Here is a 16215-nt window from a genome sequence, read left to right on the forward strand (position 1 = left end):
AGAGAGAGAGAGAGAGAGAGAGAGAGAGAGAGAGAGAGAGAGAGAGAGAGAGAGAAACAGAGAGGGAGAGCAAAAGAGACCTCAACAAGTACACACAAAATAAATAAGAATTAAAGAATATTCATACGATGAGAACGAAAAATGAAATGATTAAATATGTTGTTGGAATAATTCCAAAGTAGAGAAGAAGAAAACAACGCAAAACGAGAAAGAGAGAGAGAGAGAGAGGGAGATAGATTGCTGAGCGCTGCTTTCATGTTATTAAATATAATTATTTTCGCGTTTATACATTGGTATTGCGATTTTTCATGTTCTTCGGTTGCATCTCCTGTTCTTGGATTGGCCAATGCCGTGCGTTCCATGAATATAGAATATGGGCCGGCAATTGCCGTATTTTGTTTTCAGTTTTCGATCCATTATTTTGATTTTGATTGCTAAATACGTTTGTTGTGCGAATTCCTTACATTGTGTACAAGCACATATTATTAGCTATTATTTATTGTATGACTTTTTATTACTAACGAAATTAAATTCGTTGTTTTCTTGCATTTTTTTTTTTTCTCTCTTGTTCCCTGTGTGTACGCGCTTATTTTTTTTTTAACCATGTTACATCCTCTTTCGTTTGGTCGACTTGCTGTTCACGCGAACGGTTACATTATCTTTGCACAAAATTTATTGATTTTCATTGCGATTGTAAATTTTAATCCACTTTGTAATTGTATGGTGTGGCTTTGCTGTCGGTACAGCCGAATGAGATCAACAAGAATGAAAAAAAAAATTTGTTATCGATTCACATCGGTTTTGAAATGTGGTAAATTTTACTGTGGCAACTCGGTTTTCCTCTGCACATTTTTTTCTCTCGGCTCCGCGTTTGTCATTGTGCTCCTATTTGTTTGGTTTTCTCTTCTCTTTCTGTTTTTTTTTTCATCTGCTGCTGCACATTTCGTAGCGTTTCAGAATTGCGATGTTTGTCGTTTGAATTGGTTGCTGAAGGAAATGCATTCAGCTCAAGTACACATAAATAATGACTTTGTTAGCTGAACCAGAAAATCGACAAACAAATGCGACAAGCTGAATTCCTGCACATCGCTTTCGCGCGTTCACCTCTTCTGACGATGTGCACCGTCGACGGCTCGATCGGCCCATGCAAATGAAATGAAAATGAAAATATATATGCATGACGGCAAATCTTCTGTTGACAAAAGAGCAGGCTGAACGACCAGATAGAGAAAAGGAATTCGCGCTAAAAAAAAAAGTCCTTGTCTTCGACAACTTGCATGCGGCTGCGTTAAGGAAATCAAAATCGAAACAAAACACTGCGATGATAGGCTTACTAGCTACACATTTTGCATTGTGTCATTGTGTGCATTGTGAACGCGCATGAATGCCAGAATAAATGACAGAACAAAGATATGCAGAAACGAAGAAAAACACACAGTCATTGAGCAGAAAGCAACAAAAAAAAAACCGTATGCAGGAACCGAAAAAAAGCAACATGAACGGTGCACATGAAAAAATGCATTCAAAATTTTATTTATGGCGATCGTTAAATGATATGCTTGCATAAAACGATGTTGAAAGGCAGTTCAAACCCGATAAAATCACCCATAAGCCGAGCTTAATGTAATCACAATCGCACGCTTTAATCGGAGATTGATCGGTGCAAATGACTGTGGCATCTCTTTTTTTTGCGCTTCAATTCAGTTTTCAAGGGAAATTTACTCTTTGTGCAATAAAAGTGCGAGCGTCTGCAATAGAAACCTTCTAATTCACACTTTCTGAGTTCATTGGATCAAATATTGCCGCACAGTTTGAAAAAAAAAGTTTACTTACAAACGATCACAGCCAAACTTACGCGATACTGTGGCGATACAATATGCAAATAATGCATATCCTCTGTTATTAAATCTCATTCATCGCCCAAATGTGAAACAGTTTTCCCGATAAAGCCCACGTTTTTTCGAGAGACCATTGATTTCACCAGAAAAACCCCCAATGGATTTTGCCTAAAAAATACAATCAATATCTTGTATTCACGCATTCTTTTTTCGATTGTTCTCGGTTCACAATTGTGAATTCAGCGTGGGCTTGATGAAAACAAATTGATTATGATCTTTGCACTCACAATTACTCACAATTGATTATGTCAATCTAGCAATCGAATATCAAGGTCGATTTATATCACCAGAATGTTGCGATGAACAGCACGCTCTCTAGTAAACGCCTGGAATGCAACTCAAACATTTCTATTGAACTTTATTTTTATTCTTATTTTCTCTTTTTATGAGTAATCCTCAAGTTTGATGGAAAAAATGATATTTTGTATTTTTTTTCAAGGTTTGCCCAAAATACACATTGTTTGCCCCAAAAAAAACATTGGCGGAATGATGTTCAGTAAAAACAAACTTTCCGCTGAAATATTTTCAAAACTAAATTTCAACTAAAACTTTTTTCCTCTTTCTTTTTGCAGAAATCCCTTGTATCGAATACACATAAAAAATTGGATTCGCTTGAAACTTTAGAAATAAATTCCGTTTTTATGGACCAAGGAACATGTCACAGAGAGATTTTTCAGAGGTAAGTGCATTAACCACACGTCGTACGGAACGAGTTGAACCGGATAAACCATGCTATACTATATGACAGTGAATGAATGTAATCATTGGCTTTGTTTTCTCCTTAAAATTCTCTTGACGAATGTCGTCGGGGTCAAGTTGTGCGGATTAAAATCATTTTATCGAATTTATTGCACACATTCCGATCTAATAAGAGAGTGTTTTCCGTCTTCGTTGCCGAACTCATCACGTCTTTCGATTGATGCATTACGATGAAAATAATATGTTTGTTAGCGTGTGAGCGCGCGCGATCGTTCGGATGCCTGTTGGCCCACGTCTTTCTTTTCATTCGTATTCGATTCGAATGCCCATGATGTAATCGTCATCACGGCACAAGGAATGAAATGGATCCAATGAAGACGTGGAAAGGCAACTACAAAATAAAAACATTTACATATTTCTATAAAGTACCGTAAATTATTGTGTAATCGTGACGCACTACGAGAAATATACCTGAAACAGCACACAATGAACATATCTACCTACATTTTTGCGCAATGATGATCACGAAGAACATGCAGTTTTTCTTTCTTTTTCCATTCCGTGTGCAGCTCTGCCTTTCTTTAAATCGTCCATATCCAATGTGTGCATAGCCCAACCACAAGCACACAACCGTTGAGCCTGCGAATGGAAGCAACAATCCCACCGACAGACTAATATGCGCTTTGTGGATAAACAATAAATAAACGATTCCGAATATCTAATTACATTGCTATGCCACACAAGCAACAAAAAAATACCATTCTCTCTCTGTCTCTTCCTCTATCATCCATTCTCCCTCTCTTATCATGGGTAAATTCAGCTCAACGAAGATAAAAAACAACAACAAAGTGAAACATTTGAAAACCACTAAATGATTGCATTCTTTTGTTGAAGTTCAAATGAAATTCCTTCGTTCAAATATTTCTGCGAATTCACCGTTTCTTTTTTTTGTATTCCATTGGATTATAACGTGCATTTGATATTCTTTTTTTTATTTCATTTTAATGTAATGAAAATCGCATTTGGCTCATTTTGACTTCGATTTTATTGGAATAAATGATGAATGCTCTAGACATTATCTCCGTTTCTCCGTTGAAAAAAAAAAACAGGCAAATTATTTGAACTTCGTTCCGTTTAGCACGAAACAAATTAATCAGTTTTCAAAAGCGATTGCCACAAATAAGCCATTATCTTCCATTGCAAACGATGTTGCGTGATGGTTTCGACTTTATTACTCTATCAAATGTAATCTTATCTTGGCTTGTTTTAGATGTGAAGAAGGATTCATCATTTCTCTCATTAGATACGAATAAAATAGAATTCTCGTGCATTCAAGGAACACGCCGCATTTATGGGAACCGATTTTTCAGTTTCGAGAGATAAATTTACACTTTGCACGATAAAGAAAAGGTGTATTATGCTTTGTTTACATGTGAAACATCAAACTTCGTAACAAACCTACCGCCAGCAGCTAAGCATTGATATTTGTTGCATCTGCCTAGCTAATGGCGTATTTTCGATTGAATTATGGATTCAGAAATTGAAATCAACTCGCCAATGTTGCCCTGTATGGTTTGTCTGGAACAACGGAAACATTTTGGCTCTCTTTAGCATAGAATATCCAAGAATTTAAATGAATAAATTCTCACATTTCCATTTGAAATTGAATCGTGGGAATCATAATTCATTTTATTTATTTCTCTCTCTCTCTATCTCTCTCTCGCCTCCATCGTGAATTTAATCTCATTTATATTTTATGAAATTGTTGTAATGTTATGTGGTTCCATTTCCCAGAATGAACCGGATTGTACGCCCGAATACACCGGTTGCCAATTGCCGGTTGCCAATCGGGCGCTGTTTTTGGAAAAAGTGCGTCAATCGAACGCTGCCTGCCAAAATGGGGATTTTCCCACAGCAGTGGCACTATACACGGATGCCCTAACTTTGGATCCAACCAACTACATCCTCTACAGTAATCGTTCGGCAGCACGTCTGAAGCAAGGCCAATTTTCATTGGCTCTGCAGGATGCGAATAAAGCGAAAGAATTATGTCCACAATGGGGAAAAGCATACTTTCGACAGGGAGTTGCTTTACAATGCCTGCGACGATATGGCGAAGCGCTTGCAGCATTCAGTGCTGGTTTGGCACAAGACGCAAATAGTAAACAGCTTTTAAGTGGATTAATTGAAGCATCGATTAAAAGTCCATTGCGTTCAGCGCTCGAACCGACATTTCATCAATTATGTGCAATGAAATTGGATCAGGTAATTGTTGTTTTATTAACCCGTTTAATTCACTCGATTATTTCATGTATTTCTACTTGATTGTTTTTTGTTAGTCACCGTTCGTTGTGATTTCGGTTGTTGGTCAAGAGCTACTACAAGCTGGTCAATATCATTCGGCGGTCACTGTTCTCGAATCAGCATTGCGAATCGGCACCTGTTCACCAAAGCTGAGAGGTTCGGTGTTCAGTGCATTGAGTTCCGCTTACTGGGCACTTAATGAGCTTGATAAGGCGGTCAAATATATGCAGCAGGACTTGGCAGTTGCTAAGAGTTTAGGTAAAAAAAAAGAACAATAATTCTAACTCTTAGATTTTCGCTTTTTTAAATCCACCAGTTGAACCAAATTTCAACCGTTTTTTTCTTCTGTATTTCAGGTGACTCGGCGGGAGAATGTAGAGCGCACGGTAATCTTGGCAGTGCATTTTTCAGCAAAGGATCGTACAAAGAAGCTTTAACCTCGCACCGTTATCAACTCGTTCTTGCCATGAAATTCAAAGACTCAGAAGCAGCTGCTTCAGCGTTAACCTCGTTAGGTAAGTAAAAAACAGAGAATTTCATCTGGAAAGTGTTTAATCTTTGTTTCATTTTCATGTTACCTAGGGCATGTATATACAGCAATTGGCGATTATTCGAATGCGTTAGCGAGTCACCAGCAATGTGTTCAGTTGGTAAAACAAATTGGCGATCGGCTTCAAGAGGCTCGCGAAATCGGGAATGTGGGTGCCGTCTTTCTTGCAAAGGGCGACTTCGATAGTGCAGTCGAGTGTCATACAAAGCATCTTCGATTAGCTAGAAAACTAAATAACCCGGTTGAAGAGGCGCGTGCCTATTCAAATTTGGGCTCAAGTCATCATTACCGGCGAAACTTTTCACAAGCAATCATTTTTCATGAACAAGTTCTGCGAATCGCTCAAAATTTAGGTGATAAATCAATTGAAGCTCGAGCTTATGCTGGCTTGGGTCATGCAGCACGATGTGGCAATGATTTTACGCAAGCAAAAAAATGGCATGAAAAACAATTGGAGATGGCATTGGCAGCCAGAGATAAAATTGGCGAAGGTCGTGCCTGTAGTAATCTTGGCATTGTATACCAATTGATTGGAGACTATGATGGTGCATTGAAATTGCATCAGGCACATTTGACCATTGCTCGGACACTCTCCGATAAAGGTGGTATGGGCAGAGCGTTTGGAAATATTGGCAACGCATATTCAGCCGCCGGACTGTACGAAGCGGCAATCAAATATCACAAACAGGAGTTGACCATTAGCAAAGAGGTTCGCGACAGAAGTGCTGAAGCATCAACACACGGAAATCTGGCCGTGGCATATCAGGTAAAATAGAGGGAATTTAATTTTGATTCTTCTCCTTTTCTCACAACTCCTTTTTGTGTGTGTGTGTATATATATAGGCATTGGGTGCTTATGATATGGCTTTAATACATTATCAAGCTCATTTGAACATTGCCAGAGAATTGAAGGATACACAAGGCGAGGCATGTGCTTTATTAAATCTTGGCAATTGCCTAAGTTCACGTCAAGAATTTCTAAAAGCAATTCCATATTATAAACAATATCTGATGTTGTCGCAAGAACTCGGCGATATTGCAGCTGAAGGGAAAGCGTGTCATTTTTTGGGATATGCCCACTATCGAATGGATATGTATCGCGAAGCAGTTCGGTATTACGATCAAGATTTGGCGCTGGCGAAAGACTTACAAGATAAAATGAATATGGGACGAGCCTATTGCAATTTGGGATTGGCTCATTTGGGATTGAACAACACCAGTGCGGCTTTAGAGTGCCAAAAGTATTTCTTAGCCATTGCACACATGACAAATCATTTGCCGGGAAAATTCAGAGCATTAGGTAATCATTGAGTGATAATTATATTCAGAGCAAGAGAAAAATCGTACTGGTACAAATGTGAAGGCTGGAAATAATCAAAAAAATACGTTCATTTCAATCAACAGGTAATATCGGTGATGTTTTAATCCGAACGGGTCAAATTGAAGAAGCGGCAAAAATGTATCAGCGACAATTAGCGTTAGCCCGTCAATATAGGGAAAGAACTATGGAAGCGACATCGTATGGTGCTCTTGGACTGGCCAATCGTTTGATGAAAAAATTCGACAAAGCCCTTGGATATCACACTCAAGAGTTGACACTGCGACAAGAGATTTGCGACATGCTGGGTAATTCATATAAACTTGCTTTTACTTAATTTGATTTTTCGACATTTTTATTTCTCATTTTTACCATTATCCAGGCGAGTGTCGTGCATTGTCACATTTGGGTGCAGTTCACATGGCACTACAAAACTATACGCATGCAATAAAGTGTTATCAAGAGCAACTGGAACGAGCACAAGACTTACATGACTCAGCAATTGAGGCGGAGGCATTCGGAAATCTTGGTATCGCTAAATTGAATAGGTAAATTGATCTTTGTTCTCAATTCAACACAATCAAACGATTGATTAATTTGTGATTCTATAAAGCGGTTTCTATGAAGATGCCATTGGATATTTAGAGCAGCAACTTGGCACATTAGAGCGAGTTAATTCATCAACAGCTCAACTTGACCGTGCACGTGCATTAGGCCATCTGGCTGATTGTTATGATGCACTCAACGATTTTGAAGAAGGCATCAAATGCCATGAAAGACATCTAAAACTTGCTATTGCCTTGCAAAGTTTACGTGACCAAGAACGAGCTTACAGTGGATTATGTCATAGTCATAAATCACTTGGAAATTTGCAAGAAGCGTTAGTTTACTCAGAAAAGCGGCTCGTTGTGGCACATGAGCTTGGAAATGAAGCTAAAGCAGCTGCATTTGGAGATTTGGGTAAAGAATGATTTTTTCATGTCAACTTCATTGGTTAATTATATTCAACAATTCCATTTTTCCACTCAAAATGTAGGTAATATTCACAGTGCGTTGAAAAATCATGAGCAAGCGGTGAATTGTTTGGAACATCAACGAAATATTGCTCAAGATCTTAATGATCGATATGCCATTTCGGATGCAACGAGCAGTTTGGGTCAAGTGTTCCTGCAAATGAATGACTTGGAAGCCGCAAAGAAACTTCACTTGCACGACCAAGAGCTATGTGAAAGCCTCGGAAATGCCAGTCTACAAGCACGGTCTTGCGGTAATTTAGGATCAGTATACGAGAAATTAAATAATTTCAACGAAGCCATAAGACAATTTGAGAAGCAACTTCAACTGGCATCCGATCGCTTGACAAAAGTCTATGCATGTGAATCGTTGGGCAGAGTATTCCATACGATTGGTGAATCAACAAAAGCGATTAATTTCCTTCGTCAAGGTCTTGTTATATCGCAATCGTTGAACAAATCGGAAGAAGAAGCTAAAATAAGACATCGCCTCGGTTTGGTGCTAATTGATTCGGGTGATAATGAAAATGCTCGGTCTCAATTAGAAACCGCAGCTCAAATTCTCGAGTCTGTTCGATTCGAACAGCGTTCGCCTGAAGCCAAACAACATTTATATGATTTACAGACAAAGTGCTATCATTTGCTGCAAAAGATTTTGGTGGGAATGGGCAAGAATGAAGAGGCTTTGGTGGCTGCTGAACGGTGTAAATCACGTGCCACTTTAGATACAAGTAACTTGACAAGAAAAACGCTTGTCACCTGCAGCGAAAGCATTTTTGATGTTGTCAACAAATCAAAAACAAATATCATCTACTTCAGTTTGGCCGATGATGAATTGTATGCGTGGTTCTTGCAACCGCAAAAGCGAATCGTTCGTTTCAACGCAATCAAAGTGAACGAACTCAATTTCCCACTTCATGGCCAAACGGAAGATTTTATGAAGACGTTGAGCAAACGAGAGCTCCTAGAGAGTTATATTTCAATGGTACGAGACGATTTAGGTGTTAATTCAGACAATTCACAAGAGATAAGCGAATGGCGATCATCCGAAAATTTGCTAGATGATTTTGCTAGTGAACGCGCTGGCTTCTTACGGATGGTTAATCGAAATCATCTGTTAAACTCAAGCAATTACTCGTTGAGTTCACTGTTTTCACTGGGAAGTGTCGGCGGTTCAGTGGCCTCCCTTCAAGGGTCAACAAGGTAATTTTTGGGGTGTAAATTAAGAGATTATCGAAAAATGAAGACAAAAGCGACATTTTTATTTGTAACGAGTTCAATATTATAAAGCTACACAATCTTAATTTTCAGATCAATAAGCAGTCTTCAAGGATCGACCAGATCACGCCGTGGTTTTTCACTGGTACCGCAATGGCAGGGACCAAGTTCATTACACGCTCTATACAATTTATTGCTGGCACCATTTGAAGACTTATTGCCAAATAGTTCATCAAGTACGTAAATGTTTATTTCTTAACCCATTAACTGCCAGCCATATTTGAAGTTTTTTTCAGACAGGGTTTTCAAGTTAAATATTTTTATTAAATTAAATGTAAATAGGCATATAATGAAAGCTACAAACTCAAAAAAAAAACTTCTTCTTATCAAACTAATGAAAAGTTATGCGCTCAATTCGAAAAATTGTTAAGCGGCAATTAATGGGTTAAGTCACTTCCAAACAAACCGATTGATGAATTTATTTTTCGTACAATTTTCGATTTTAGCTCCTAGAACTGGTTACAAAGAGATGATTTTGGTGCTGGAAAATGAATTGTATTTGATACCGTTTGCGGTATTGCGAAGCGGTCAAGATGGAGCTGAGTACTTATCGGAAAGATGTTCCTTGTTAACTGTGCCTTCGCTGCAAACTTTGCGCCAAAAGAGCCGAATAAAAACCCGTAATCAATCAACAAATGGCACAACAACAAGTGCATTGGTAGTTGGTCCTCGCATTCCATCATCACTCACTGACTCAATTACTTGGACAGAATCTGCAACTAGTTTGCAAGAAGCGGCCATGGTTTCGGATATGCTGCAAGCAAAAACACTAGTTGGGTCAAATGCCACCAAGAATAATGTTTTAACCGAGTTAGCAACGGCAGAGTGTGTACACTTTGCAGCTGCTCTAACATGGAAAATGTCTGGAATTGTATTGAATCCAGGCGATATAGTGTATTCACCATCGCACAAACGTTTCTATCCAGGCAGCAATGACAATGGCGGAACGAATAATGAAATCGACACCGAAGACGAGGGAAATGAATTGAATGGAAATAATAATGTGGACGTTCCATCCTTAAACGATTTTGTACTAACAGCGGACAACATCAACAATTTGAAACTCAATGCAAAATTAATCGTTTTGAGTGCTCACAATTCATTGGACAAGATTGATAGCATTGGTGTGGCAAATTTATCAGACAGTTGGTTACGGGCAGGAGCGGCGGCAGTGTTACTATCGCTATGGCCCGTTCCCGATACCGCTGCAAAAATTCTCCTCAGAGTAAGTAAAATTGATTTCAAATCGGAGAATATTAAAGGAATACCACCTCAAAATTGTCCCAACCACTGAAAGTGATTCACTGTACTTAACCTTTGTTTAATTAAACATTCTGCTTTCTCTTTTCAAACTCTTTTCAAATCCAGAGTTTCTACTCAGCCCTTCTCCAGGGAGCTAGATCGGCCAGAGCGTTGGCCGAGGCAATGCAAACGGTTCAGCATACTAAACACTTTGCGCACCCAAGCAACTGGGCTGGTTTTCTCTTGATCGGTGGAAATGTACGATTGTCAAACAAAGTAGCCCTAATCGGACAGGCATTGTGTGAATTGGTTAAGACACCAGAAAAATGTCGCGATGCACTTCGAGTCTGTTTGCATTTGGTAAGCATATTATCCAGTATATTGTGGTGCATTGTTACTCATTATTATTGGCATCATGTGTTTCATCTGCTCAATCGATATTTCTTTTTTCGATTAGGTTGAAAAAAGTCTGCAACGTATCCATAGAGGACAAAAGAACGCTATGTACACCACACAGAAAAGTATTGAGAATAAATGTGGCATTGCCGATGGTTGGAAAGAATTGTTAATGGCTGTTGGATTTAGGTAATAAACCCACCCTTTCCTGTCTTTTATTTTCATCAAAAATGAACTTTATATTGACTCAACGTTCTTCCTTCGATACATTTTTTAGATTTGAGCCAGCTGCGAATGGAATACCGTCGAGTGTATTCTTTCCGCAAACCAACCCGGATGAGCGTCTTTCTCAATGCTCTGCATCTCTTCAGGCGTTGCTAGCCTTATCACCAAATACTCTTCATGCTCTCTCGAAACTCGTGAATAATGCCGATATAATAGCTGATGAAATCATAGGCGTTATGCGAACGGTTGTGTCACAATATCCCCCTAAGGGTAGTCCAGAGTTAGACACAAGCATTGATGTCACATTAACTGTTCGATTGTGGCGTGTTTCCGGCTGCCATGAGCTGCTTGCTTCACTTGGTTTCGATTTAATGGAGGTGGGCCAGGATCAAGTGACTTTGCGAACTGGAAAACAAGCGAATCGTCGCACCTGTCAATTTGTGTTGCAAGCACTTTTGGCTCTGTTCGAACCACAAGAAGCGCCGAAAAGTATCGGAATCGATTCGAGCAGCAGTTGTGAGTCTCTCAATGAAGAGTCACGACAAGATAATCGATCGAATACAATGAGCCCAATACCGGGCACAACTACGAGCAGTCAACAGCGTAGCATTTCACCGGTTGGAACTGTGAAATCGTTGAATCTCAAATTGCCAAGACCGATGATACCGAGCCACCGTCCATTGATTGGAAGTGGCAGTGCGTTCACGTCATACGTTCGAAAGCGTGGCGAACCCGATGGAGGCAGAGAAATAAGCGTAACTGTACCATCAATGCTAACAAACATTGAATTGAATACGGACAGCGATATTTCCGATGGATACTCCACACAAGGTGTGAATAGGTTTGAAATCAAGCCAAACAAAATCAATTACACCAATCTACGTGCACCGATTAAAGTGTGTGCACGGCCAGGTGGTGGTGGTGAAAGCGACGCTGCATTCACTCCAAGTCCACCCATCACTTTGCAGCATGTTGATAGCAACGTTTCAATGGCGTTGGCGCATCAAACGCGGATTCGGAACTTGTACTCGGCAGCATCGAATGCAATAAACACTCAATCAAATGACCCGCATATTCCATCTCAACGCCCTGATGATAGTTCAAGTTCAGCAAGTTCAACCAATGACTGGGATGGTTCCGGACATGCGACAGTTTTACGTCGATCACAACAAAATCAACCGAATGGCTTGCCACCGATGCCACCGCCACGGCAAATGCTTCCACTGGTTGAGAGCTTACGACCACAGCCTCCATCAATTCCATTCAACAATTTGAATGGCAAGAACAAGGGAAGCAACAATGCCATCGAATCAACCAGCTCCGATTCAGAATTTGAAAGAGTATATGACTCCAGGGGCGATCGTAATACCATGCAAAAGACCATACAACCGCCATCAATTTTGACTCGCAATATTTCAGAAGAATGTCTATTGATGGATCGATTGAGTGTTCGAACCGAGAATACGACAAACATCATCCCGATGGCAGCCGCGCGTAAGCAACTGCAAATTCCGGATGATCACGAAACAACGCTACCGTTTAAATTCAATGCGAACAATTTATACTTCTCATCATCGGATAGTGATGTGATTGATCATCGAATTGAATCACAGCACAAAGACATTTCGTTGACACTGAAGGCGAACAGCGCCAAAGAGAATAATAAACCAAATTTGTCATCGCACAACAAAAACATTCAAGATTTGATATTGCGAAAGATTAACCGTGAAATGACACCAACAATTTCCGATGTATACTATGAACGAAACATGGATCTAGGACTTGCACCACCTTTATCGAAGCTTTTGTTGAGCAAAAACTATGAAGAAAACGACACAAAAACCAATACAATTAAAAAGGTTAATTCATCAGAAACCGTTTCGGATATAAATTTAAACTCATCGTTGGCGTTGTATGTTGGCGAATCAACGGGACAAGATCACTGTGACGTTTGCAATAATCCATCGGATATGATGTGCCAGTGTAAGACTGCAACACAAAAATTGGTATCGAAACCATGGTTAAACAATTTGAATGGAACGATGCCAACGGCACCGTCCAGCGAACTCTGCAGTGTTGATCTCATTGAATCGAAGGGAAACAATTTTAATGGGAAAGACAACGAAACACCGAACGTTATTGAAAATGACAATGGATCAACGTCAATCACATCGAATTCATTGAAACGAGGAAATAGTCCATATTCGGATTTTTCCAAACGAGACGAAGGGGATGGTCGAAGCGTAGCTGATTCTCAATGTTCAAACAGCTACAAAGCCATCGATTTAAATGCCAATTCGAAATTAAGTCAGGTTCAGCAGCGAATCAATAAATTCAATATGAATAGCGCCACTAGTAATAAGAATTGAAGTCATGCTCAAATCACAAGTCAATTCCATTAATTTAAAATTGATTGTTGCTTTTTATACAAAAGAAAAAATGAATCCGCATGGATATTTTATGATGAGATATGTACATAGATTTAAATAAGAAAAGTTCAAATAAATTTTAAATTATATATTCATTTATTTAATTTTATTGTTCTTTTTTATTTTTATATCATTTTTTCGGTAATTTTAAACTCTAAGGCTAAGGAGTCAAAAATTGAGCGACAAATTCAGCATCTTTCAACATATGACTACAGGTCCTCTACACCTTTTTTCAAACTATCTAAGTAAGTAAGATTTTTTTCTATATTTTGATATCTGAATGAAAAGTAAACTTCAGGGTAATCTAATCACTTATCTTTGCCTATCTCTAGTCTTATCAAAAATACATTTTAAGCACAATTCACAAGTATAATGAACCATGATTATATTGTAGCACGCTATTTTGTGTGTATAATTTTGGATTAAATCATTTAATGAGAGGATATTCATCCTCTAATGCACCGAACGGCATATAATCATGGTCAAGGCCTTAAATTACAATAGGAGGCGTGGTTGAATGAACTTTTGACTGAACGATTATCGCACGTATGAAAAGAAGCTATTGTAAGTACTTTAGACAACTGGAATATATAAGGATGGTAGTAGGTATGTTACTATACATTGTGTACTCTGTACTCTATCTATAAATATAAATCAAAAGTTAACACTGGGAAGTAATTTAATCTATATTGAATGGAAATTTAACAACAAACAGAACGGAAGGGTTTTTGTTTGTCAAGATTATTGAAATTACATTTATGAGGAGGAAAAAAACCATCAAAACAAAAACAATTAATTAATTAGAGACAAAAACAAAGTCAGAATTGTTGTTTGTTTGTATCAATCATGTCTCGTTAGAATCAATATTGCTTCGGTTCAATATTGATATCAATTTGTGGCGATGGTTTCTCTGTTCCAAAAATTACTTAAGTATACATTTTCGATTAATCTATTCAAAAGCAAACTAAAACTAAATCAGCATCAACATATGACTCCGATTTTCAGCAACAAATTCTTCCTTTTTTTAGTTGAAATCGGTTAGTAATGGCATGAGTGGAAGTAGTACCTATATGTAAATGATAGTTCTTTCCCGTGAAATTCGAAATCATATGCATTAATTATTATTAGAATGGAGACTGTTCAAATTACTCTAGACTAAATTAATTTTGAACTTAGAATATAGACTTTACCTACACACACGTTGCATAATCGGCCCTGTAAATGTGTCATGATATCGATACAATTGAAAATTAAATTATCAAAGCTCTCAATCTCAACGTATAGATAGATTCAAACAAATTGGTTTTTCATTTCAAAAAAATATAAATTAAATTCATTTATTTGTTAAAATTATCCATTAAATAACAAATGTTAAATGTTCAACAAAAATCGACTTCAGCATTATGTGTTGTCCCGTGCAAATCGGAACATAATAATTTATTAAGTCTTGCAATAAATTAAACATATATGTTCGTTTGATGTGTGTGGGGTTTGTTCCAAACAAAAGACAAATTTGTCACGCGTTTATGTTTTTGGCCTCGAAAAAAAACATTTCGGTCATTTTTTCATGTGGCTTCGCAATTTATTTGGACGGGATATGCCACTGTGTCTATTTTTAGCATTACTCTCAATTGAGAATCGCATTGGATTGAGTGCAATTGGATGTTGTTTGGTCTATTTTTATGCATCTATTTGACGTATTCATGTCATCATTCATGATAAGATTGAGCTAGTGCATAAGTCGACGGAAATGTCATAAGACTCATAGAGCACGCGCGAATGCAGGCCCATTTTCAAGTCCAATCCATGATCATATTGATACAGAGTTGTAAGAAAAATGAGATCAAGAGACACGAGCGAAATAGGAAAAAAAATGGTGAAGTCGGTCAGATTATCACAGTAGTGGCGGCAACTAATCAGATGCATGTAAATCGCTTCAAATTAATGCTAATCAAAGTCATGCCACTATTAATTCTGTGATTTGACTCATTTTATGATCGATCTTATTTCTCTGGAATTGGTTTTTTCTGCTCCATTCGTGCACATCAAACGATCCCAGACTTGAGTCAGTAAGAAAGCGACTCTGAAAGCTGGTATATTGTTCGCGCACGCGGCCATTGTTTGTTATTATCACCAGCTTAAATTGGATATATATTGGTAAGCGGTGTAGAACGTAGAGGTTTGCAAACAACATTATCATTTGTTTGAATTGTCGACTCAAATTTGTCATTATAAATGGATTGCGCGCGGCTATTTTCAACATCGTTTCATTCAATTGGCGCGAGTTAAGAAAATCTCAACAACAGTAATAACAACACACGACGTAGCGTGATGAATGAATGAACGGAAAGATTTGTATCTGAACCGTTGTGAAATTTCCAAACAACTTTGTATGACCAAAATAGCGTCTGAAAATCCGCAAAAGTCAATAAACATCGGCTGGAGCGTGAATCAATTTGGATTTTAATTGCTAGATTAAATCCTCTGTTTTTAAAAGCCGGTTTTTTTTCTGGAACTGTTGCTAAAATTTATATTGAATAATAATAGAAGAAGAAAACGATAGCGTTAATGTGTATTTGTGTATGTTTGCCAAATGATTGGTATGCGCGTTGACGTCAATTCAATGTAGATATACATACATTAAGAGACAAAATGATGGATTGAACATCAATCGTGTAGAAGATAGAGAGAGAAGAATGTACATGAAACACACTAATCAGTTTGGCTTCACATTAAATTGTTGCGAAAAAAAATAAACAGAGCAAAATTGGTTTTTGCACGACATTCAATTCGGTCCGGTGTGTTGCTCCCCTTTTGCATATGCATTAACGTAATCAAAGTGGTTGTCAACCCATATATCGAC

General features: G+C 38.1%; 1 protein-coding gene across 1 annotated transcript; it reads left to right on the top strand.

Moving 5' to 3' along the window:
- Positions 1 to 2468: 2468 nt before the first annotated feature.
- LOC129578803 (tetratricopeptide repeat protein 28) lies at positions 2469 to 13456 on the top strand. Its single transcript, XM_055467942.1, has 15 exons — positions 2469 to 2577; positions 4392 to 4862; positions 4937 to 5159; positions 5258 to 5416; positions 5484 to 6217; positions 6295 to 6751; positions 6856 to 7077; positions 7152 to 7317; positions 7383 to 7729; positions 7806 to 8985; positions 9094 to 9236; positions 9507 to 10285; positions 10429 to 10662; positions 10760 to 10887; positions 10976 to 13456. Exons 1-15 carry the CDS (start codon positions 2554 to 2556, stop codon positions 13290 to 13292), a joined length of 7584 nt encoding a protein of 2527 aa, XP_055323917.1. The 5' UTR covers positions 2469 to 2553; the 3' UTR covers positions 13293 to 13456.
- The last annotated feature ends 2759 nt before the right edge of the window (positions 13457 to 16215 follow it).

The sequence above is a fragment of the Sitodiplosis mosellana genome, unplaced genomic scaffold (genome assembly GCF_009176505.1).
Source record: "Sitodiplosis mosellana isolate CC-2019 unplaced genomic scaffold, AAFC_SMos_1.0 Smas_scaffold_1, whole genome shotgun sequence".
NCBI lineage: Eukaryota > Metazoa > Arthropoda > Insecta > Diptera > Cecidomyiidae > Sitodiplosis > Sitodiplosis mosellana.

Excerpts from the sequence above, each read along its gene's own strand:
- LOC129578803 (XM_055467942.1), top strand. The coding sequence starts at position 2,554 with ATGTCACAGAGAGATTTTTCAGAG. Across the intron at positions 7,318-7,382 it reads GGTATCGCTAAATTGAATAG|CGGTTTCTATGAAGATGCCA; the intron begins GTAAATTGATCT and ends GATTCTATAAAG. Across the intron at positions 9,237-9,506 it reads ATTGCCAAATAGTTCATCAA|CTCCTAGAACTGGTTACAAA; the intron begins GTACGTAAATGT and ends TTTCGATTTTAG.